This window comes from Macrotis lagotis, chromosome 1, assembly GCF_037893015.1.
Source record: "Macrotis lagotis isolate mMagLag1 chromosome 1, bilby.v1.9.chrom.fasta, whole genome shotgun sequence".
Classification (NCBI taxonomy): Eukaryota; Metazoa; Chordata; class Mammalia; order Peramelemorphia; family Peramelidae; genus Macrotis; species Macrotis lagotis.
In genome coordinates, this window is record NC_133658.1 from 681,030,295 (window position 1) to 681,055,379 (window position 25,085).

The 25,085-nt window shown below is 33.5% G+C and overlaps 1 protein-coding gene across 2 annotated transcripts in view; it reads left to right on the plus strand.

Annotated features, from left to right (window-relative positions):
* Window positions 1-25,085, plus strand: part of CWC22 (CWC22 spliceosome associated protein homolog) — an 80,780-nt gene that overhangs the window by 2,376 nt on the left and 53,319 nt on the right. The window contains exons 2-8 of one of the 2 annotated variants that reach the window (XM_074215575.1): window positions 10,418-10,572; window positions 12,246-12,304; window positions 14,628-14,729; window positions 16,437-16,691; window positions 21,042-21,170; window positions 22,751-22,919; window positions 23,252-23,305. In XM_074215575.1, coding sequence (XP_074071676.1) covers window positions 10,465-10,572; window positions 12,246-12,304; window positions 14,628-14,729; window positions 16,437-16,691; window positions 21,042-21,170; window positions 22,751-22,919; window positions 23,252-23,305 — 876 coding nt within the window. In that variant the 5' untranslated portion in view covers window positions 10,418-10,464. The remainder of the gene's footprint in view (window positions 1-10,417; window positions 10,573-12,245; window positions 12,305-14,627; window positions 14,730-16,436; window positions 16,692-21,041; window positions 21,171-22,750; window positions 22,920-23,251; window positions 23,306-25,085) is intronic. The other variant, XM_074215576.1, reaches the window with a different exon arrangement.

Genomic DNA, 25,085 nt, shown 5'->3' on the forward strand with positions numbered 1-25,085 from the left:
TCATGTGTAATACAACATGAAGGCCAAAGGAGGGAGGAGGGAGAAGGTTTGGTTAGGAAACTATAGGAAGAGTCTCATGCAGAAGATGAGATTTGAGCTGTGTCTTACAAGAAAGCTTGAGATGGGCAAGGGAACATCCATGCATGGAGAATAGTCAGTAAAAAGACCTGAGGGTTGGGGGAATAGAATGCCTTATTCAAAGAACAGCAAGAAAAACTGTGTTGCTAGATTGTAGAATAAAGAAGTGGCTTCATCCTCCATTATTTATCTTTTTTCCCCTAACAGACAATTATTTTAAACTATTTTTGCCATTAGTGACTATCAATGTTTGGCAAGGAATACATATATTTGCTGAATAAAGTGCCTTTAAAGAATTGGTCTTACCATAGCAGCTTATTCTTTCAGATATTCAGTCAACAAACTTTTCTTTGGCACCTATTGTGTACCAACACTGTGCTAGGTGCTAGGGATACCATGAAAAGTTAAAAAATGGTTTCTACTTGGAGTACATAATTCAAATGGGGAAGTCTGCAGGTAAAAATCATGCACTGATATTAGCTACTGGGAGGACCAGAAAAGGTGACCTGCAGAAAGTCCAATAATCAGTACTTAATATTTAATTTTTATTATGTCTCAGGCAATATAATATTTTTTTTGTCCTTTATTTTCGAAGACCATGAAATCAGGGAGGATGCACATGAATTGGATTTGAGTGGGGGGGGGGGGGGGTTCTGTGCTAAGTCACCAGCCTCATTTTCTGCTTTAGAGCCATCTGGGTCCAGGGGCCAGATATGGAGCAGAATGACTGGAGATGGCCCTGGAAGTGAGGCCATCAGGGTTAAGTGACTTGGCCAAGGTCACACAGCTAGATAGAGTCAAGTGTCTGAGGCCAGATTCAGAGGACTGTCCTGAATCCAAGACCAATGCTCTATCTTCTGCATCACCTAGCTGCCCCCCACCCCAGCAATATACTAAGTATTGGAGAAACAAAGACAACTTGGTTTCCAATTTCTTAAAGTTTGATTTCCTTTTAGTGATCTTCATTGTGTATTCTTTTGGTTCTCCTTATTTCACTGAATCAGTTCATATAAATCTTAGCATATTTCTATGAAGTCTTCATTTTTTTTCATTTGTAGAATGGATGGTACAGGATTAAGGGCTTTTTTTTTGTATTTTTCTTTCTTTAGTGGATGTGTTCAAAAAAGTCATCAAGTAATCTGGTTTTGAACTTCCCTCTATTTAGTTAATCTGATTTTTAAAAAGCAAATCATGTGTTGCTGGGACGATACTTCCCATGTGAAACTAAGTATTGGGAAATCCCACTCAAAACTAATGTGAAACTAGTATTTTTGTGACTGAGATATTTTTGTGTGGGGAAAGTGCAGGTGTAGTGTTGCTGAGTTGGTTACTTGTGACAAGATGACAGACTACTTATGAAATTTCATAAAACCCACATAGTAATTCTAAGAAGAGCAGAGAGAGTTATAAATTTTATATAAATTACCCTCATCTTAGGAATTTCCAATTACTCCAAGTACTAAACATGCATATATTGAACTATAAGAATTTCCCTACAGGCTTCTCCTGCATAATTTTAGATAGTACTTTTGCTGTATTCATTGTTTTGGTGGAACTATTCCAGCAATGTATTTTGACAATCTTAACATTTGTAAACTTACATTTTGGGATATGAGTGTTGTATGCAGATTGTTTCCTGGTAGCCCAACAAATGACTTAATGGAGTTAAAAGAGAAAAAAAATGCTGCAAATGAGAAAGAAAAGAAATTTTATATATCCTAAGATCTAAAAGAAAAGAAAAAATATTTTTAAAACTTCATTTGGGAAAAAATAGTAAAGTCTAAAGAAGAATAGCAAAAGAAAATGTAACATTCTTATAGCTTACTTAATAAGATTATAGATTTCTTCTTGATCATACATCATTTCATAACACTTTTTATATTGATTTTCTTTATTAATTGTTTATATTGTATTACAGCCTCTTCCTACATGCTTCCTTGTTTCCCTTGGGTGTTGCTCAACTTAAGTTCTTAGAAACTTGTTTCACGATTTGCATTATAATACTTTTGTTTGAGGAAGTTTAGGGTACAAATTCTTTTTGTACTTTCTTAAAGGTGGTATTTTTTGCTTTTCAAGTCTTGGTCCAACTTATTGTCCATTTGCAGCACCAATCAAAGATGCACAGACATGCTCTAAATAAGGTTAAGGATACTATTGTCTGGACAAAGGCATTCTTCATCCATTTCTTTTTTTCTATGTTTGTGTGATATGAATTTCACTTAGGAGGCATCAGAGTACTCTGGGACTTTATGTAATTAGTACTAGCCATGCATAAACCAAGACTTCTGGAGGACTTTTACTGTCACATCTAGAGACTTTTATTATCTATAGATAGGTCATTCTCTTTAATTTGGTTTTTCTCTTGGATCTTCTGGACAGTAACAATATCCTTTGTTGAGTTTGTTTCTGTTAATACCGTCTTTGATATTAATGATTATAGACTCATTTAGTCTATATTTTATATACTATCATAATTTAGCAAAAGTTGTGGAGAATACAGAATCCCATTCTACTTAAGATCTGTAAGGAGGCAAAATAACAAATCAAAGGCTCTTCTCCAATAAGATATCTCCCATTTGGGGCAACTAGGTGGCGCAGTGGATAGAGCACTCACCAGCCCTGGAGTCAGGAGGACCTGACATTATTAAGTGTCTGAAGCCAGATTTGAACTCCAGGGCCCATGGGTTCTCTATCCACTGCGCCACCTAGCTGTCCCCGTAATAATTTTTTTTAATTTCTAAAGACAATAAATTAGTCTTTCAGCTTGTTTTATTTACCCTTTTTGAGTTGGGTGCACAGTTGTCAAATAAATACCTTTAGCAATAATAGGAAATTAATTGACAGTCCTAAAGTATGGTCCTGATGGTATCACTCCTACTCAAGAGGAAAAAGAGGAAAAGAAAATAACACTGAAATTGACCCCCCTCCCCAAATCTGAACATTCTATTCTGTATTCTGCACTAGTTTATCCACCATCTACTCCTTACAAAGGAGCAAGAGATGGGTCTAATCATGTCTTTTCTTTGAGGCCAAGATTGTTCTTTATGCTGTCATAGCATTTGATTTCAATTGATTCATGGTGGTGCTTCTTTCCAATGACATTACAGGTATTATGTGTGTTTTCCTGGTTCTGCTTACTTCTCTTTGCATCGATTTATGTAAGTCCTTACTACTTTTTTGTATTCATGTACCACAGAGTTTGTGTCATCATTCCTCAAAAGATAATGAAGAGGGGGAGCTAGGTGGCTCAGTGGATAGAGCACTGGCCCCGGAGTCAGGAGTACCTGAGTTTAAATTCGGCCTCAGAGACTTAATAATTACCTAGCTGTGTGGCCTTAGGAAAACCACTTAACCCCATTGCCTTGCCAAAAAAAAAAAAAAGATAATAAAGGACATCAGCTTTCTTTCCGGTTTTGTCCTCCAGACCAATATAAAATTCTTACCCTTGGACTATATTCTTAGAAATAAAATAATCTCAGGACATTTTAGCCACTTTCCAAAATGATTTCAAGAATAGTTATACTGGGGGCGGCTAGGTGGCACAGTGGATAAAGCACCAGCCCTGGAGTCAGGAGTACCTGGGTTCAAATCTGGCCTCAGACACTTAATAATTACCTAGCTGTGTGCCCTTGGGCAAGCCACTTAACCCCATTTGCCTTGCAAAAACAAAAACACAAAATAATCATACCCATTCCAACTCAGTTATGTATTTGTGTCTTTCTTTCCATAACCCTTTCATCATTGATTGTTCCTATTAGTCCAGTGAATATGTAATGATTTCAAATAGTATTTTCTAATACATTTTTCCTTTCTATGTTTTTCATTATTTTAAATCAATACTTACTATATTTGGCAAATTGGTGTACAGTGTTATTACTCAAATGAACCAGAAAGTTTTGGCCTAATCATATAGATATGTGTTTTTGTGTGTGTGTGTGTGTGTGTGGTGTCTATTTTATACATATGCATTTGATTTTATCATTACTTGTTGGTTCCAGAACATTAAGATGATTATGTAATGAAAGACCAAGCCAGTATCCTCTTCCTTTTCTTAAGATAATTATAATATGTTGGAGAACAATTTGAGAAATATTAAAATCCTGTTGAACTCCACTTGTCCTTAAAAGGGTTTTTCTCCATTATCATGGACTTTTTTCTGTTTTTCAAGACTTGAATCTGTCAATATTATTCCTCTTTTCAGTGATAAATATTATTTGTGGGTGATTCTTTGGAATTTGCAGAACACTTTATATAAGTAAATTTATTTGTTCCTCACCACTACCCTGGGAGATTGGCATTTTGTTTTGCCTGTTTTACTGATGAAGAAAGGTAGGCATAAGAAGATGAGCTGATTGGCCTAAAATTATTGCTGCTAAGTGTCAAAGGCAGAATTTAAGCTTGGTCTTCCCAGTGTCATGGCTAGTGCTCTGTGCACACTGCACTACCTAATTTCCCTCCAATTGGTCTCTTCCCCCCCCCCCCCCCCCCCCGCCCCATCTCCATGAACTCCCAAGTCACCACCTCTACAAATCCTTAGCTTCCTTCAGAAATATTCTCTCCAAAGTCTTTTCTAATCTCTTGTTACTCATTGTTTCTTTGACTCCCTTGGCTTCAGTTTCCTGATCTATAAAATGACTGAGTTGAATGAGATGATTGTCTCTGGCTTCCTTGAGTTTACCTGATTGAGTACAGGCTGTGTCTCCCAGCAGTATGTTAGCCTTGGAAGTTTTGTCATTTTGATGGTAATGCCTTACTTTTGTTATTGTCTCCAATTTGTCCTCTATGTCTTTGTACATATTTGTTAGAGCATTTTAGATTTTGAACTTCTTGACAACCTGTTCCCTGCTACATAGTAGGTTTTAATAAGTGCTTTTTGATTGGAATTTTGATGAGCACTTGAAAGTATCTGTTGATGTAGATAAACTAAATTTGAGAGATTCTCAGTCCGGTAATTGTGAGGATGTTTTATTAACCTTTCATCAACTTTGGCAAAATTAACTTAATATTCCTTGTTCTACCTCAAGATAAAACATTTTTTGGAGGGGACAAAAGTACCATTTGAATCCTTGAAAGGTTACCTTAAAATTCAGTCTTGGAGATATGCACTGAAGTTAAAGCAGAACATGCTTTTCAGAAAATTATGGTTTAGAACTGATTAGAATTAGTAGCAGAAAGTATTCTCCTCAGTCAATGAAGTGTGTGTGTGTGTGTGTGTTGATATAGGATCCTTTAGTAGTTTTAAAAAAGTTTGCTTTCAGTGATTCTTTAGAAAGTGCTTCCTAACTGCGTTTCTTTTTCCCTATTGAATTAGCAAAGAAGCTAGATAGTTTGTTAATATGCTGAGATAATTTTTTCATTGTCAACTTTGAAGGTGCAGAGCATTGCATTTATCTTGGTTGGAAAATTTCTGGCACAAGCTGACAATTTTAATATTAGAGCTAGTGTGAAAAATTTTGCATTTCTCCTAGAATATTAAAGAATGCATTAGAGATCATCTGGTTTATGAAATCTCAAATGATATTATTTTCCATTCTTGCTGATTTGTATTGTTACTTTTAACATTCATTTTTTTTTAAATTTTGAGTTCCAAATTCTTTCCCTTCTTCCTGTCCTTCCCCAATATTCTATCAATTATACATGTTTAATCATACAAAGCATATTCTATGTTAGCCATGTTGCAAAAAAGGGGGGGCAAGAAAACTAATGAAAGTGAAAATAGTATTCTTCAATCTGTGCTCAAAGTTCATCAGTTGTCTCTGGAGATGGATAGCATTTTTCATCAGTAGTAATTTGAAATTGTCATGATTAGAATAATCTTTCATAGTTGATCATCCTTAAAATATTGCTATGTTCTCTGGTTCTTCTCATTTTACTCTGTATGAGTTCATGTAAGTCTTCCTGCATTTTTCTGAAATCACCCTCTTCTTTTCTTATAGCACAGTAGTATACTATCATAATCATGTATCACAGCTTGTTCAGACATTCCACAATTGATGGGCACCACAAACCATTGCCCCCACAAAAAGAGTTGTATACATACATACATACATACATACATACATACATATAGATATAGATATATAGATATATAGATATACATATATATATATATTAGCTTTTTAGCATAGTTCCAAACTTTTCTTGATTGGTGGGACTAGTTCACAATGCTGCCAACAGTACATATTCCTTTTTCCATAATCCCTACTGCATTTCTCATTTTCTCTTTCTGTCTTGTTAGACAATCTGCTTGGGTCCTTAAAAGTTGTTTCAAATGGCATTTCTCTAATTGGCAACAATTTTGAGAATTTTCATATGCCCGTTGATAACTTTTATTTCTTCCTCAAAAACCTGCCTTTTTAAATCCTTTGACCATTTATCAGTTGGAGAATGATCCTTATTTTTATAAATTTGACTCAGTTCTCTGTGTGTCAAATGATAATTTTTATCCAGTATAATCTTTGTACAATATTTATTGGATTTAAAGGTAATAATAAAAATTTATTGATCTAATTTTGCCAACTTCTTTCTCATAAATTTACTTTATCCACATTATTACTATTTTAAACGTTCTCAAAAAAATCTAGTCTGGTTTTGAAGTTTATCTATCCAAGCTAGTTTAACATTTGAGACAGTCTTTTTTATTTATACCAATACATAAATGGAAAGTTTTTTTCAAAATTGGAGGTGATCTACCCTTGCAAAAAAGTTGTGCCTATAACCCTTATAAGACATGCATATACATGTAAAATAGGTGTTTATTTAACATTTATAAATAGTAATTAAGTGCTAATCTAGATTTAAAAGAAATTTAAGGTGGGTAAGTTGTCTGGTCTAACAAAAAACAGCAAATACCAGGAAGAAATTGCATATAATCTCTCTTTGTTTTCTTTTCTCTTTTCATTTTATTTTTCATGGAAATTTTATCATTTGGATCTGTTACTGAATTTTCTACCAAAGAAATGCTTATATCTTTAACAGTAGTGATCATATTTTCCCCATCAAGTTCTTTTGAAATTTTTATTGTGTTTATTTGAAGAAGCTTTTCTAAAACAATCAAACTTAGTTGCTGGAATGTTCTAATAAAAGCTCGTCTAGTAAGCCACTGGAGGAATTACTCTGTAAATCCTATATTGCTCAAATGCAGAACTGTACTAAAACAGCTGGGTAATTTAAGAGAATTGAATGAGGGTCAGGAAGACCCAAGTTCAAATGGCACCTCACACATTTCGATGTCCCTGGACAAGTACTTAATCTTAGTTTCCTCATCTGAAAAATGGAGATGAAAAATAGCATCTACTTTTTAGGTTCTTGTGAACATCAAATGAAATAATAATTGTAAATAACTTAATACTGTATCCAGTACACAGTAAAAGTTAAATAAATATAACCATAATTATTATAATTATCTAGCAACTTTACTCCCCCCACCTTGATCATTTTATCATAGTAATGATCCTTGGTTGATATTCTGATTGTCATCTGGGATCTCATTGTTGTTGATCCTTTCTTTATGTTTGAGAATCAGCAGTGCCCAGAGATTGCAATGCCTATAATCGGTTTAGATTTCAAAATTATCTGTAACAGAGGTTCATAGCCTTTTTTGTCATGGACCTTTTCTCATAATTTTTTAAATGCATGAAATAAAATAAATTGGCACTATAAATTAAGGCAGTTATATTGAAATATATATGTATGCACATACATTGTGTGTGTGTGTACATATATGCATGTGTGTGCTTTAACATAAGGATTCTTGATCTGGATTTATCTCTTCAGGGCTTGGAATTTAAAAGTTTGTAATCATAAGGTAGTAGGAAAAATGTTTCAAAGATCACCTGAAATGTAATTTCAATGTGGTATAGCTCTGGACAACTGGAAAGTGTTGCTGCTTATGAGACAAGTCTTGATTGTTGGTAGTTAAGGATAGAAGCCTTGTTACAAATAACTGATACAGTTACAAATAGCAACTGATAAACAATGAAACTGCACATGAGCCTTTATAGCAGTACAAGGCTAATAATCACTACAGTGTTGATGTCATACTGTTATAAATGACAATAATAATAGTTCCATTATTTCTAAAGTAACGAATCCTAAGATATTTCTTCTGTCTCTAAATCTGTGATCATTTGATTCTGAAATATGAAAGGAATCTTAAAAATAATATAATCCTCCCTTAGTTCTATTCTAGTATCAGGCTGACAAATAATAACAAACATTTTAAAAATCTTTCATCTTATATCTCTTTTAAACTAGACTCACTGCAATTAACAATGAAGAAAACACTTGATTATTTTCTTCTACCCATTTTATTTCCTCCATTTGGGAGCAAACACCTCTAAAATTAAATAAATGGATGCATCTATGTGATGTTTAATTAAATATTTTACAAGTATACCTTTTGCCATATTATCTGTGAGCTGTTGCTAGAAATGCTCCAAAATTTATAAACTTCATTTTAATAGATTTTGAGATGTTTTATCAATTGTTTTTGATAATTGAGTTTCAAAGAATACAAACTTAATTCTCCAAATGCATATATATTCCATATTTTTTCGTTTGATACTCACAACATTTGTGAGATAGGTGCTTTTAGTCCCAGTTTAGTCAGTAAACATTAATTAAATGCCTACTACATGTCACTTGAGTTACAGAGAAAGGGAAGAGCTATACAGCCCCTCCCTCCTTTCAAGGAGTACACAGTTCAACAGGGGAGACAACATGCAAAGAGCTACAATAAAACAAACTATTTACAGGCTAAATTGGAAATAGTCAACAAAGGGAAGACAAAAATGAAGGGGGACCTGGAAAATCTTTTTGTAGTTAGGGAAGATCAGGATGAAGAGCATGCCAGACTTGAGGGACAGACAGCCTGGTAAAATACCCTGAATTGGGAGTTGAAGAGATAATCTTGTTGAGGAATAGCCTGAATACAAATCACTACATCATAAAATAGACATGGCCTAGACTCTCTCCATATAAGAAATAAGTTTAGAGTTTGAAACTCATTTGTCAAAGCTAAATGATAAAGTATCTTAAAATCTATCCATTACAATGAAGTTTATAAATTTTTGAACATTTTCAGTGATAGCTCCAGATAACATGCTGTAAGATATAATCATATAATATTTAAACACCAAACAAAAGATTTTATATTTGATTCTGGAATTGAAACAGTCTGAGAGGGATTAAGTGATTTTCCCAGGGTCACAGTAAATATTAGGCATGAATTGAAAGTCCTACAGTTCAGATCTCTGTGAAATTAAATGCCTGCCCAGGTCATGGAGAGAGACTATGAGAGCTAATTACTTCCTCTGATGTGTAGTCCTGTATTCCTTCAACTGAATGCTAGCATTTGCTTTTATAGTCCTGTACAGTTAAATGATATATACTTATTTCATCAAGTCTACACTTTTCTAAGTTAAAGTGGAGAAGTTTGGGAATTTTGCTTTTAAAAAAAAAAGAATTCTTATCAAACTGTTAAGTCCTCAGTTCAATTTCAAGTAATAAAGTTTTTTACAACGTCAGTGTGGGTTTCAGTAAAAATTTTAAATGATAAAGTTAATAGGCAAGTATTTTTTCCTAAATCATGAGATGAAGAAATTTTAGTGTTAGTATTCATCTTCTTTAGATCTCAGTGAGCCTGCAAACCTAGTGTCTCCCAAGAATTCTTTCTGCCCACTGCTGCCACCTGCTTAATCATTCTCGCAGTCACTCATTCTGCCCCTGCAGTTTCTGCCTCAGTTCCCACCATTTCTTTGTTTCTTGTGGTCCTCTGGACAGAACAAAAAAATGAAAACTTACTCTTTCCATTATTTTTATCTTTGGCAATTAACATCTATTGGGGATATGGATTGGACAGATAGATGGTGAAATGGATAGAGCACTGACCTTGGAGTCAGTCTCAGACACTTGACACTAACTGTGTGACCTTGACCAGGTCACTTTACCCTGATTGCCTCGCATCCAGGATCACCTCCAGTCATCCTGATTCATACTGGACCATACTGGACTGACTGTGGAGAAGAAAGTGAGGCTGGTGACTTAGAATCCAATTCATGTGCTTGTCATGGCATTACCTCCCTGATTTTGTGGTCTTCTTCGAGAATGAGGGGCAGACATTATCAGGAATGTGGAACTCTATGAGCTATTTCTTTTTCATTTTATTGTTGTTACATAGTGGACCTTTTAATCTTTCATATTATGCCATGTACTAAGTGTGCCATATGTATTAAGTCTTGCTGAATACACACACACACACACACACACACAATACTCATGTACTAATAATCACAGTTTTTACTATTGTCAAAAGTGGACTTTTTTGTGTATTTTACAGGTGAAATTTCTCCAATCAGGAGGGGAAAACTGACTATCTGTGAATTCATGCTATTGATTTCTTTATGCCCATTTGGAGTAGTTAGTGTACTGCTACCGTCTGCTACAGACGGAAGTAAACAACAGAAAATGAAAAGTAGTGTGGCCCATATAAAAGTAAGTATTTTTAGGCTTCTATTAGGCAAGTTAAAGAGATCAGCACCATTTAAAAATGGCATTGAATGAAGCATTTGTCAGTATCATAGTTGTCCATGAACAATTAGGAAAAGAAGAGATTTGGGAATATTTACAGTGGGAAAATGCAAAAACAATCTTTTTAACATAAAGAAACCCAGGGCAGCTAGGTGGCACAGTAAATAAGAGCACGGGCCCTGGAGTTAGGAGTACCTAAGTTCAAATCCGGCCTCAGACACTTAATAATTGCCTAATTGTGCGACCTTGGGCAAGTCACTTAACCCCATTGCCATAAAGAAAGAAATAAAAAATTAAAAAAACATAACGAAACCCTTGTAATATTTGAAGACTTGATAAAAAGACATTCTCTTACTGTTTGTACTTTGCAAGAGACACCTGGATGTGATACAAAGAGCATCTGACTCTCCAGCAGATCCCCATTTTATCTCTTTTGTTGCTACTTAGAATAATATGAATCAATGACTTAACTCTAAAAAATAAGAAAAATTTTCAAGTGTAATTATTTACCTTAAAATAAATTATACATATAGATAAGTATGCAAGTCAGTTGCACAGTAGACCTCTTTTCTCCAGGAACATGGAGAAAATATTTGAAGAATTTCACTAAAGGTTTTACTTGAACATTGAGTTAATACATTGTTTTTAAATTTTTCTTTTAACTATTTTATAGAAAGTAACTTTTTTACATCTAGCAGAATTTTAATCTTTACGTAAAAAAGCTAAAATATCTCCATTAAAATGTCAATCTTATAAACCAGAAAAGACAGTTATATGTAGTTTGATGTCTGTAAATGTCTCCAGAATAACCCCTGATTTGGGAAATTGCTAAGAGACTTGTGTGGCTCATTTTTACTTGCTTTTTATCAGAAAATTTGCAGAAGTAGATAGGCTAGATCCTAAAGCTGTGAATATGTTTGATATGTTATATAATTATGAATCAATTTATTGGCAGAATACTACTTGTCTTTGTTAAGAAATCCTCATGGAGGGGGCAGCTAGGTGGAGTAGTGGATAAAGCACCGGCCCTGGAGTCAGGAGTACCTGGGTTCAAATCCAGTCTCAGACACTTAATAATTACCTAGCTGTGTGGCCTTGGGCAAGACACTTAACCCCATTTGCCTTGCAAAAACCCCCCAAAAAGAAATCTTCATGGTTTTCCAGCTAACATCATTTAAATATAGCTGGTTGTGTTTCTGCTTATCCACATTTGCATAGTTATACAGGTGTAGTTTCTGTTTTCAGATTAAAAAGTTATCCCATATGAGTTGAATTACTTTTCAGTGAGAGAACACAGAGATATTATAATGAATGGTTGGCAGACCAGCAAAAGTGGCTCTTGAACCTGGTAGAGGTCAACATCCAATGTCTTCAATTAGGTGCAAATCTTGATCACAGAAGCCGCATGTTGTAAATAATATGAGAAAATACTGCATAAATTAAAAATAAAGTATAAGTGACCAAAATGAGAATTCCCTCTTTTTTCCCCAAACATATGAAGCCTAGGACTTACTTAAACATATTCCTAAATAGTTAAATAAAAAATATGTCTAGGTAACATTCAGTACTATTAACCACAAATGTTTGTGGAAGAAATTCTTATGTTTTGTTTTTGTTTTTCCTTTTTCTCCTTAAAGCATAATTCTGGTCATGAAAGAAGAGAGCTTTCTCAGAGGAGTTCTTCTCCAGAAGATAGGTATAAACTTTCTGTTCCAAATGCAGTTAAAATTCGTGATCTAGAGATGTTAGAAATACCTGGTTTTCCAGTATACTATTTGCAGGTCCCATGGTCTCTGACCAACTGAGATGTGAAACTACTTTCCAAAAAAGCCCTTAGTTATTTCTATTAGATCAATTGTCCCTTATGCCTGTAATGCTTTCCCTCTGCTCCAACGAATGAGCTTCCTGGCTTCTTTTAAGTCCCAAATAAAATTCTGTCTTCTACATGAAGCCTCTCCAATCCCTCTTAATTCAGTGCCTTCCTTTTGTTTATTATTTCCTGTATATCCTGCATAATGCTTGCTTTGCTATTTAGTTTGCATATTGTTTCCCTCATTAGATTGTAAACTCCTTTAGTTACGGGACTGTTTTTGCCCTTTTCCCCGCCTCCTAATCCCTGGCATTTAGCATAGTGCCTATCACATAGCTGGTGCTTAATAAATATTTATTGATTGATTTCATATGGAATTGTGGCTTGTAATTTTTAGGTAAAAGTTAATATTTACATCTAAATGAAACATTTTAATATGTGTCAACTAAATATTTTCATTTTTCTCATTATAAAATGCTAGTGAAAAAGAAATAAATTGAAAGAAGAAATGAAGTGTATAAAAGTTACTCTTTTCCCTATTGAGTAATCTACTGTCATTATTATAAGTCAGAATTGATAGGAGTACTTAAATATCTATCCATATACCTATATGATGCAAGTTCATAATACGGTCCTTAAATTGCTTAAGCTATTTTAAGTTGTATAACTACAGTGAAGTTAGAACATGATTTTCTTATGTTGGGTTGAGTTGAGGTAAAGAGAATTAGGGAATAGATCTGCTTTTTTTCTTTTGGGTTTTTTTTTCTTTTAAAGTTGAAAAATTCACCTGGCAACTAAACTTTTGTGCTGGCATCTAAATACAGAACAAAACATCAAGCAGTGGTGGAACCTCTTTAGCGTAGTGCCTTCCCAAATGGAAAATTGAGTTGTGCATGTGCAACCAAAGGCAAATTGACCCAGGATCAACAACTGAGGCTTGTGAAGACCTTGTGTAGCTTTGGGCAAATGATTTATACTTGCTGGGGTTCAGTTACCTCATGTAACATGAGAGGATGAAGCATGATGGCTTTTGAGACTTCTTCTAGCTCTTGATTTTTGAGCTTGTGATCCTGGTATAAGCCAAAGACCATATCAAGACTTGATGGATGAGTCTTTAAAATTTTTTTATTTGTTTTTCCAACTACATGCAATGGTAGTTTTTAACCAATCATTTCTTTTACAAAGTTTTGAGTTTTACAATTTTTTTGCTCTGCCTCCCTTCCCTCCCCCTTCCCCTGATAGAAACCAATCTGATATAAGCTCTATATTTATAACCCTACTAAACATAGCTCAATTTTGAACGTCATGTGAGAGATGATTCAGATCTAAGAAAGAAAACATTTGAGAGGAAAAAAGAGATACTACATAAGACAACTTTTAAAAATTGAAGATAATAAGCTTTGATTTTCATTTCAAACACCACAGTTCCTTGATATGGATGGTATTTTTTTCATTTTCAAATTGTCTTTGATTATTGTGTTACTGAAATAAATAAGTCTATTATGGTTGATCATAACCTTGTGTTGTTGTTAGATGGATGAGCTCTTACAGATGAAACTGCCAATTTTTTTTAATAGGAGCAGTCAGTCAGAAGGCAATTTTAAATACCTACTATTTTCCAGTGCTAAGGGCTGGAGAAACCAAATGAGACCAAAGACTGGGGAAGTAATAAGCAAAAATATGCAGACAAGCTAAATGCAGGAGAAATAGGAGATAAGTAAAAGAGGAAAGGAATCAGAATTAAGAGGAGTTGGGAAAAACTTCCTCAAGAAGATGGAATTGTACCTCTAATCTTAGAGGAAGCCAGGGAAGCAAGAAAGCACAGATGACAAGGAAGAGCAGGGAAGATACCTGGAATTGAGGGATGGTATGTCTTGTTCATAGAACATCCAGAGACCAGTGTCAGGAGATGAAAGAAGATGAGATAGAGTAAAGTAAGGTATAAGAAGATTGAAAAAGTAGGAGTGGGGCTAGGTTCTACAGGATTTTGAATGTCAAAAAGGGGGTATTGAATTTGATCCTGAAAGTAGTGATATGGAAAGACTGGGTTATATTGAATAGGGAGGATGCTGTCGTTGTACTTACTCCACCTGTGGTCTTCTAGATATGATCAAAACTGATTTGATCATATGCTAATAGATTTTGAGTAGTCAATATTTAATACCATATAACTTTCCATCTTATCATTTTTGCTTTTTTTTTATCTTAGATATGAAGAACAGGAGCGATCTCCTCGAGACAGAGATTACAGCAGGTCAGATCAAGAATACTCAGGACGAGGACATTCCAATGATAGAACCATAGAATCTCGGTTTGTATTCTTTTTTTTAATTGGTTTTTTTTTTTTTTTTTTTTGGTTTGTATTCTTAAAAGTTTGAAATTAGCATTTGAATTTTCCTGTAAGGGAATCTATAATAAGCTTCTTTAAGATTGGATACCATGATGGCAATAGACTTAATGCATGCATTGTAGTTCAACATAAATTTTTATTAAATACCTCTCTTCTTCAGCCTAGGAAAGTTGGAACAAAAGAGAGTGGTATCTTAAAATTGGTGAGAACCAGTTTTCAGAAAGAGCCTTTGAATCCTAGGCTACTGAACTCTTGAATCCAGGTGTCCCTGATTCCAAAAATGATTTTCTCCACTGTAATCATTGCCTTCAGAATCCTAACTTTCTTTAAAGATTGCTTATATATCACCTTTAAGTAAAACTGTTAATTATTCCCCAAGTTGCTTATACTTTCTTCTTTTAAAATTGCTTCACATTTACATATTTATATTGTTAGCATATAAATTACTTGAAAAAAGGCTAGATTTTTTTGTCCTTTTATGCCTCTAGTAAATGTTTAATAAGTGTTTGTTGAATTAAATTGCAACTTAAATTGAGAACTTCATATTTTATATTTCTTCCAAAAAATGTTTCACCAGTTTTTTAGTATGTGTATGCCTTAAATGATATACATTTTTTAAAAATATCTGCTTCATCACATTAACGTCCTGTCAAAAATACTTGAGACTCACCCTGTAACCTACCATATACAATCATTTTTTAGCTTAGTATGTTCCAACACTGTGATATGATGTGGAGGTACAAAGACACAAGTGAAATAATTAGAATCAAGAAGCATACATTGTATCTGGGCAAGGGATAGGCTTTTGAGAAGACTAGCGTCAGGATAGGAGGGGATTTAGGATTATTCTTTTTTTTTATTTTAAGTTGCAGGAATTGAGCCCCTCAGGAAATTAGGGAGTGTTTAACATGGAAGTAGAGTCCATCCTAGAAATGGTAGGGGACTGAGCACAGGCATAGCTTTGGGAGATGAAAGTCAGGTGCAAAGAACAGCAGTTAAACTTGTCTGGCTGGAAGTAAATTATATGAAGGGAAGTTACATGCAGTGAGCATGAAAAGACAAGTTGTGACTAGATTGCAAAGAATTTTAAATATCACATAGAGGAAGCCTATCACAATGCCCCTGAGCATGGGCATTGCAGTTAAACCTTTGCTTTAGGAATCTGAATTTAACAACTTTGAGGATTGGAGCAAGGGAGGAGAGACTTTATACTTTATACTTTTTCAATCTTCTTATATTTGAATATAATGTCAGTCTACATTTATATAAAGTTCTCTCCTATTTTTATTTTACAAAAATTTTTTCCACACGTGCCAGTCTTCTTGCTCTCTCAAGAACATGCCACATTGATTCCTTTTTGTCAATACTATTCTCTTATTTCTACCCAAGAATGCCTGCTCTCTTCAAATTCTCATTAGCACCTTTACTGCTTGGTACCTAATCAGGTGCATCAGTATATTGTCACATCTCTTGTATTTTTCTCTAACCCTTTATTTTTTGTATGGTTGTCTCCTGAACCAGGTTCTAAGTTTTGATAGAAGCTATATTATATTGTTTCTTATGCCTTGCCCCATCTAGCATTTTTGAATATGTTTTGTGCATTGGTATTACTAAATGAATTATATTTAAATTTTTTTTCTTCCCGTTGTTTTTCTTTATCCACATCAGAGGGAGAGATAGAGAAAAACGCAGGGAGAGAGAGAGAGAAAGAGAAAGAGATTCTGATCGAAGAAGGTACAGAAAATCTCCTTCACCAGGCAGGAGTACAGAAAGAACAGCAGCTCAGAGCTCATCTGCTCAGGATGAGCCCCCGACAAAGAAGAAGAAAGATGATGTGGATCCTCTCCTCACTCGCACAGGCGGTGCTTATATTCCTCCAGCAAAGCTCAGGATGATGCAAGAACAGATCACAGATAAAAACAGGTACTTCCACATTATCATTAATGTGTCCAATTAGACAATGAGAGAGAGGTAGAGAATCTATTACTTGGTAATAGATTTGTTTATAGAATTCAAATAGGTGCAAAAAAATTTTTGGAAAGAAATGATGATGGTATTTAGAGAACTTTACTTTGCTCCTCTTGCTCTTTTAGAAGACTAACATTGACCAATCTCATCATTTCGCTTCTTCTTGATAATAATGAAATAGACATTTTGAACAAAGACAATATGAATTGTACTTTTTTCTTTGGTATATATTTAGTTGCTATATCCATGCTTACTACCAAATGGTTATGAACTTTTTTGAAGGCAACCTGTGTAAGGATAAATCTGGGCATTAGTATTACAGATTTGTTTTTAGTATTGAAAGAGAAAATATTCCAACCCAATAGCAATCTGATTTTATAATAAAACATCACATTGTAGGTTGCCCTATTTCATCTCTCTACAAACGGAAAGGGAAAGAAGTTACTAGTTAAGAATAGAATCATAGACATAACTCTTGACATATTGTCTCAATGGGCCAGAAGCAGAGTTAAAAGGGACCGTAGCTGGTTATGCAATCCAGGCTTCTTCTTGGCACAGAGTAATTCCCTTTGCAACAAATCTGACCAATTTTTAGACTAGGCTGGAATGATAGTAAGAGAGGTTGCTGCTTCTTTACTGCTGTAAGATGCATAATTGGATAGCTTTGATTTTTACAAAGTTTTTTCTTTTCCAAGCTGACTAAGCATCAAAGGCAAGCAGTCAAATATACATACAAAAGAAAGTTCGAGATCTTAGCCAAACCTATCCTTTAACAGGGTAGAATCAAAGGAATTTGCAAACAAAGCCAAGCAAATAAGATGCTTTTGTTTATTTTCCTCAAGACCTGCCCTAAATTCCGCCATCTGGAATTTTCCTTCCATATAGTTTTAGCCAGTGTATTTATGATCTTGATACTAGTTGTTTTATTCTGTAGTACCTTACACATATCTTTCCAAATTTTCTTGTATGTTTCATTTGTAATTTTTATAGCAATATAACATTCTGTTGCATAATATATCATAATTTAGTCTCTGTTCCCTAATTGTGGGGAATATTGGGTGTTTGCTTTTTTTACTATAAAAATAGAACGGCTGTGAATATGCAGTTTTTAATTCCAGATGTTATGTATCTGCTCTTTTTTACTAATTTCTATCAGTCCTACAATTTTTTTATTTTAGTTTACTTGAAGGAATCTCCTTTTTTTAATCCTTATGAAATGACATTTTGTTAATTTGGACTCAGTATTCTAATCTATGAACATCATTATGAATCTTAATTCTTTCATTTCTCATAATAGCTATCCCCTGGAGTTCTATGTGTTGCCCACAGATTTTGAAAACATCCACTTCAGCAAAAGTCATCATAATTTGTTTGGAAACATTGAGGGAAATGTTGACCAAGAAGAATGTTGTTTTTTTATTACCATAGCCATTGAGTTTTATTGATTATTCAACATTTCATTTTGTATTTATTAAGAGCCTGTTGTATGAAAAGCACTGTGTATTCAATTGAAATGTATCCAGTTCACCATTATCTTTATTTTTTTAGCTACTAATTTAGTTTAGCTCTTAATCACTTTAGAACAAAATTCCTATCTTGCTGCTTCTAATTTCTACTCCTACAATTTGTTACCTTTTATCAAAATAATGCTCATGAAATATACTGATTTCATTAAGTAATTCCCTTTAAACAGATTTTCTATTGTTACTCCATTGAAATATTCTTTAGACAAACCTGTAGAGTAAGAGGAAACTAGCTCCTCTTAATTCTATCAATGTTAGTTCATTAATTCTAGGTGTCAATCACTACATAAAAGGAACACTTGATATACTGAAGTTTTCCATTAGAGAGTTGCTAGAATGGTCAGGGGTCTAGAAACTGTTAATGTGAAAAATGGTTGAAGATATTGGGATTCTTTGGCTTGGAAAAGCTACAATTAGAGGGAGCATTCATTCCACTTTTGAAGGTACTATAAGGACAAATAAAGAGTCTTTCTATTTGGAACTAGGATAAAAGGATAGAAGTTACAGAGAGGTAGATTTGAGCTAATTGTAAGGAAAGGACTTTTTAACAGGTATAAAATAGCAGGACAGGCATCCTGATAAAATAATGAGCTGAACACTCCAGAAGTAATTAAAATGAGCCTGGTCATTAGGATCAAAAGGAGTCTGAGAAGACAGAGGTCAATGCCCATGTTTTATAAATGAGGAAATAGACTCAGAGAAATGATGCCACTAGGTTGAACAGCTATTACTTGGCAAAGATCATATTTGTACAGGAGGAATTCTTGTTTTAGATCATCTGGACAGGTGCCATTAACAGTTGAATTGTATGTAGCATCTGCATGTATACCAGTGTAGTGCTCATATCTTACTCATCATCTCCCATTTTTCCATCCTTTCATGGAATCATAAAACAAGAGCACTATGAAATTAGAACATTATTGTGGGCAACCATTTCAGATGGAGTTTTCCAGGAAATGTGATTGGTCTTTGCTTGCCTTCATTTTTTTTTATTTCCAGTAATTATTAGTTTCCTTATAATTTTTAATAAGAATTTCAGCTACCAAAAAATTAATAATTTTCAGCTTCCAAAAAATCTCTTTTAAAGCAGAATAGAGGCAGCAGAGTGATATAGTAGATAGAGTGCACTGGACTTTAGAGTGAGAAAGATCTAAGTTAAAATCCTTCTTGAGACACTTAACCGCATGACTGAACAAATCACTTGACTCTTAGCCTCATTTTCCTCTTCTGTAAAATGAGGATAAAGTAATAACTTGAACCTCACAAGATTGTTGTGAGGACTAAGTCAGTTAAATATAAAGTGCTCTGTACTCCTTAAAACACTTTGTAAATGCTTGTTATTTATTTATTACTGTTATTGCTATTATTGTATGCTATTTGTTATTTAATAATCAGACATGAAATTTAAGCTTCTTAATAAGCTTTTGATATTTCATTCTAATAATTCAGGGAAGATCTATTGTCAGATTTGTTCAACCATAGAACACATTTCACATGGAAAGATATGAAATCAGTTTTTGTACATAGTCATAAGTTCTCTGCCATTTTTACAGAGGACATTTAGTAGTTTGCCTAAGGTCAAGTAGCAATTTTTTAAAATAGCGAAGATATTCATTTTTCTGATCTGCTTAACATAGTTCTCTTCAAAGGTAATGAAGAAATCAAGTAACATCTAGTCTTTTATATATGAATTTATGAAAAATATCACAGAATCACATATGTCCATTTTACAGAGACCACCTGGTACAAGTTATACATGTACATAGTTGTTTGCTATAACATACCTCAGAAGGAGTCATCTAGCATTTTCTTGAAAAATTGCTATTAAGGGAGATTTCAGTATCTCCTAAACCCTCCTACTAACCTCATTTTATTTGTGTTTTTTTACATGATGTGAATTTGTTCCCTCAGTGCTTCTTCATTGTAAATAAAATGTATAACATGTTTTGCTTTTAATTTTATCTTGCAATTAAAAAATAGTTTTTTGCATTTATTAGGGAAAAAATTTAGTTTATCTACATAACAATGTTGGATTGTTGGATGAAGGGATGAAATACAAGAGTATATTTACCCATTAAATCTTTACAAAGTGAATATTTTCATTTGACTCTTACTCAAAATGACTAATATGGAAATGTGATTGCTCATATATTGCCTATATCAAATTTCTTACTATTATAAGGATGAGGGGAAGAAGAGAAGGATCAAAGTTGGAATCCAAAATCTAAAAAAGAAATAAAAATTGTTTTTACATGTAATTGGGGAAAAATAAAATTTTTTTTAAGAAATGAATTCTTTATGAAAATTTTAATATTGGGGTAGCTAGGTGACGCAGTGGATAAAGCACCGGCCCTCAGACACTTAATAATTACCTAGCTGTGTTCCCTTGGGCAAGCCACTTAACCCCATTTGCCTTGCAAAAAAACTAAAAAAAAAAAGACAGAAATAAAGAAAATTGCAATATCTAAGAAGAGATTATAACCCTTCTGCATTATTCTACCATGTATGGAAAATTTTTCATTATAATACAGCAAGTATCAGTTTTGCACTTTAGAATATGTACAGGAAGATAGGGTTTTTTTTTTTAATTTAGGAAAATTGACTTTTATTTCTGTGGTCTCATTATATTGAATTGTGTATTTTGTGTATGGTAAAAGTGAACATTTTTTAACAAACAGTATTGTGGAATTAATTTTCATATTTCTACTTGACATTTACCTATGAGTAGATTTCGAAGGTAACATAACATTCTGAGAGTTTCCTGTTTTTAAATTTTTTATAGCCTGGCATACCAAAGAATGAGCTGGGAGGCCTTAAAGAAGTCAATCAATGGTCTTATCAATAAAGTGAACATTTCTAACATAGGAATTATCATTCAAGAACTCCTTCAGGAAAATATAGTGAGGGGCAGGTAAGTATCAAGTACTTCATTTCACAAAATTTCTTTGAAAGTAACCTAGCAACAATGACAAAAACAAACATGACTATTTTAAAATATTAATCTTTATTAATTTTGTGTCATTTTCTTTCAGTGGTATATATCTGAACTGCTAATTAAACTGAATTCTTTCTGACTTAGATTGTAATAGGTCTCCATGTAATAATAATAATAATCACACATTATTCACTTAACCTTTTTTAATAGAACTTGTTATCCAGTTGTTATTTTTCATATCCATTGTCTTAAACTGGTCAAACTTTTTAACAACCTTATTTCTTTTTTTTTTTTTTTTTTTAAGATTTTATTTATTTAAGGCAATAGGGTTAAGTGATTTGCCCAAGGTCACATAGCTAGACAGTTATTAAATGTCTGAGGCCAGATTTGAACTCAGATCTTCCCAGGCTGGTTCTCCATTTACTGTGCCACCTAGCTGCCCCCCAAAAACCTTTTTAAAATAAATTGAGAATGGGCTGAGAATTTGGAAAGTTAGAAACATTTTTCAAAGATGATGAACCTTTTTGTTGTCCTAGACCTTGTGTTGTCACAAGGCTAAGAGAACAACAGAAATAATTCAGCTTTATATTTCATTGATGCTTCACAGTTTTTGAAGTACCTCTATACACCTCATTCACTTATCATAAGTATTATTTGTTTAAAAAGAGAAAGAAAAAGGGAAAGATCTTGCCATTTCTTGGGGAAGAGGGAGGCATGAGTACCCTATTGGAAAGTTTAATTCTGTGGAGCTTTTGGACTGCAATATAATTTTGTCTATTAGCTTTCCTCTGAGTTTCGTTAGCTAAGATTGATGAATTTTGATTGGGGAGCAGGGAGGTTGGGGGGTGGTGAGGCAAACTACTTCATGGTGCTGAAGGTTTTGATAGCTCTAGGTAACTAATAGAGCATAGATTTGCAGGAGACTTGGTGAATGAAAATAAGAACTGTCATGATATGGGAGAGAGATTTTTTTTTTAGATGAGATGGAAGGGTCTTCCCAAACAAAGTTTGACTAATTTTTATTTTATGGTGACAGTAGGCTCTGTTTCATAGAAAAATCTTTTCTTAGTCTGCCTTTATCATTGATACCATAGATATTTTATAGTTAGTACTGTAGCTAATGTGTGAAAGGCAACTTCATGTCATGGTGTGTAGTGTACCATGGCTAGGGTGGTCAGGAAGATTCATCTTTCTGAAGTCCAATTTGGTGTTTAGCTGTGTGACCCTAAGCAGGTCACTTCAACTTTCCTTGCCTGAGGAAAATACACCACTCCAGTATCTTAACTTTTAAATTATTTCAGAATGCCATAGGTCATGATTTAACAGAAATTAGGAGCTAAAAGAGATAACCTATAACAGCCTACTCCTAGATTTGGAGAAATAGGCTTATTTTAGGGTTATGAAGACCACGTAGTATGTGTTTATTTAAAGTGATGAAAAATTTGGTTTATCTTTGGTTCTCACTGTTGCTTATAGGAGAAAATTTCTGTTATTGCAGTTTTTTTATTTTAAACCAAATTTTGATTTATTTTTCCTTTTTTTTTTTTAAATCACAGGGGATTGCTGTCTCGATCTGTTTTGCAAGCACAAAGTGCATCTCCAATCTTTACACATGTTTATGCAGCCCTTGTGGCAATTATCAACTCAAAGTTTCCAAATATTGGAGAACTTATCCTCAAGAGGTTAATTCTCAATTTTCGAAAAGGCTATCGAAGAAATGATAAGGTCTGTAATAAACTTTGCATTCTAAATTCTGTAATGGTAATAATCTGAGACTGAACTACAATGCAGAGCAAGGTTAATAATACTTAAATTCCTATAATTTATAGAATTTTTCCAGTGATAAATCACAATGAATTAACACCCCTAACAACTTATTCTGTATATGCAAATGTTATTTATTATGTACTTATTTTCCTACTTGAAAAAATAAGTTTTTCATACTAATTACATTTTAGATAAATTCTTAAAATGCTATGTATTCTGTAGCTAAATGAAGATATTTAAGACTCAGGAATTCCAGTTTTCTATCTTAACTCTGTTGCTTCATTTTACAGCAACTTTGTCTAACTGCTTCAAAATTTGTTGCACATCTTATCAACCAGAATGTGGTAAGTAGTTTTCTTGAAATTTTGATCTATTCCATAAAGCAAGGAATCTAACTCTGTAACATCCTTTGTTGCTTTTTTGTTGTGACGTACAATATTTGAATTAATTTATTTTTTTCTTAAGTATTTTAATTAATGACTGTAATGAACATACCTAATATTTTTTGATATAGAACTAGAAAATATCTAGATTTTTTTAACATTTACATTTTATATTGCTAGCAAGCTCCATGTGAACACTTTACAAATTGATATACTTTGAAATAATGTAATTTCATTTATTTTTTAATCTTGAGAGTAAAACTGAAAGCTATTTTTCCTTCTCATTTGTTCATTAGACCATGATTGTGGGAGCATCTCTGCCTTCAGATTATTCAGTTTAAACAAATAGAAGAAATAATAAATGAAAATCAAGTTTGTTTAGGGTTACTAAGTGCCAGTTTCAGTGTCTCCTTCTGTAATTTCTTTTAATTATTGGGATTCACTCGTACTCATGAAAAAAATTTGAGATCCACTTCCTTAACCATCATGAGAGTACAAATAAACTATTCCTTAATACTTTAGACAATTGATTTTGCATATGCTGAGACATTGCAAAATTGCACAAGATTTGCAAACACTGTAGTGAATAGTATAAAGTTAATTGAAGATATGTTCAGGGTTTTTGCCAAAAAGTTAAATTGGGGTATTTTACATTTCTTTCCTCTCTGTGAAGTGGAATAATTATTTTTCTGTTATAGGGATGAGATTATCCTTTGAATCTATTTTGATATGATTTTATTTATTTGATACAATATTATTATTTGATATGATGATGATGAAATTTAGACTTTTTTTCCCTTCTTGTAATATACATGCGATTTTTATAAAGATTGTCTAAATTGTCTGGCTCCATTATAAGAAATATTGGTTTTATGATAGTTTTTATTATAGAATTACATGGTTTTTTTCCCTTTACCCCCAAAATTCATGTTTTTTTTTAAACATTAGACCATATAATGAGAGATCTTATAAGGTTAAATTATTAGTTGCATATGATTTAATCAGAAAATTATACTAAACAACATACTCCTATCCACAATTTTTTAAAATTTTATTTATTTAAGGCAATGGGGTTAAGTGACTTGTCGAACACAGCTCAGTAATGTTTAAGTGTCTGAGGCTAGATTTGAATTAACTTCAGCCCTGGTGCTCCAGCCACTGTGCCACCTAGCTGCCCCTAATCCAGAATTATTGAAAGTACTCTCTACTTGAAAACTGAAATTTATAGATTGAAGATGGTAAAATATGGCATTTAGAATATTTCCAAAATAATGGCATTGATAAGCCAATCAACTATTTGTTAAACGCTTATGTGAGATGCAGCTGGGTGGTTCAGCAGTTAGAGTGCTGAACCTGGAGTTAGGAAGACCTCTGGGCAAGTCATCTAACTTCTGTATTTCTTAATCCATTGGAGAAGGAAATGGTAAACCACTCCTATTATCTTTGCCAAGAAAACCCCATGAACAGTATTGGCCTGCTGTGGTCCAGAAGTTAAAAAGAATCAGACAGGACTGAATGACTACACAGCAACACCAGTGTGACAGATACTGTGCTAAGTGCTGGTAATAAGTAGAGCAAAAGACAGCCCCTGCCCATAAAAGGAAAACTGAAAGAAGGAGGAGGAGGAAATATAAAGGTTTGCCATTCCTCCATTGTGTAGGACGTCTGGAGTGAACCCTGGATTGGAATTAGTCTGGGTTGGTTTGGAGCACTCTTTTATTAGACATTATGGAAGAAGCCA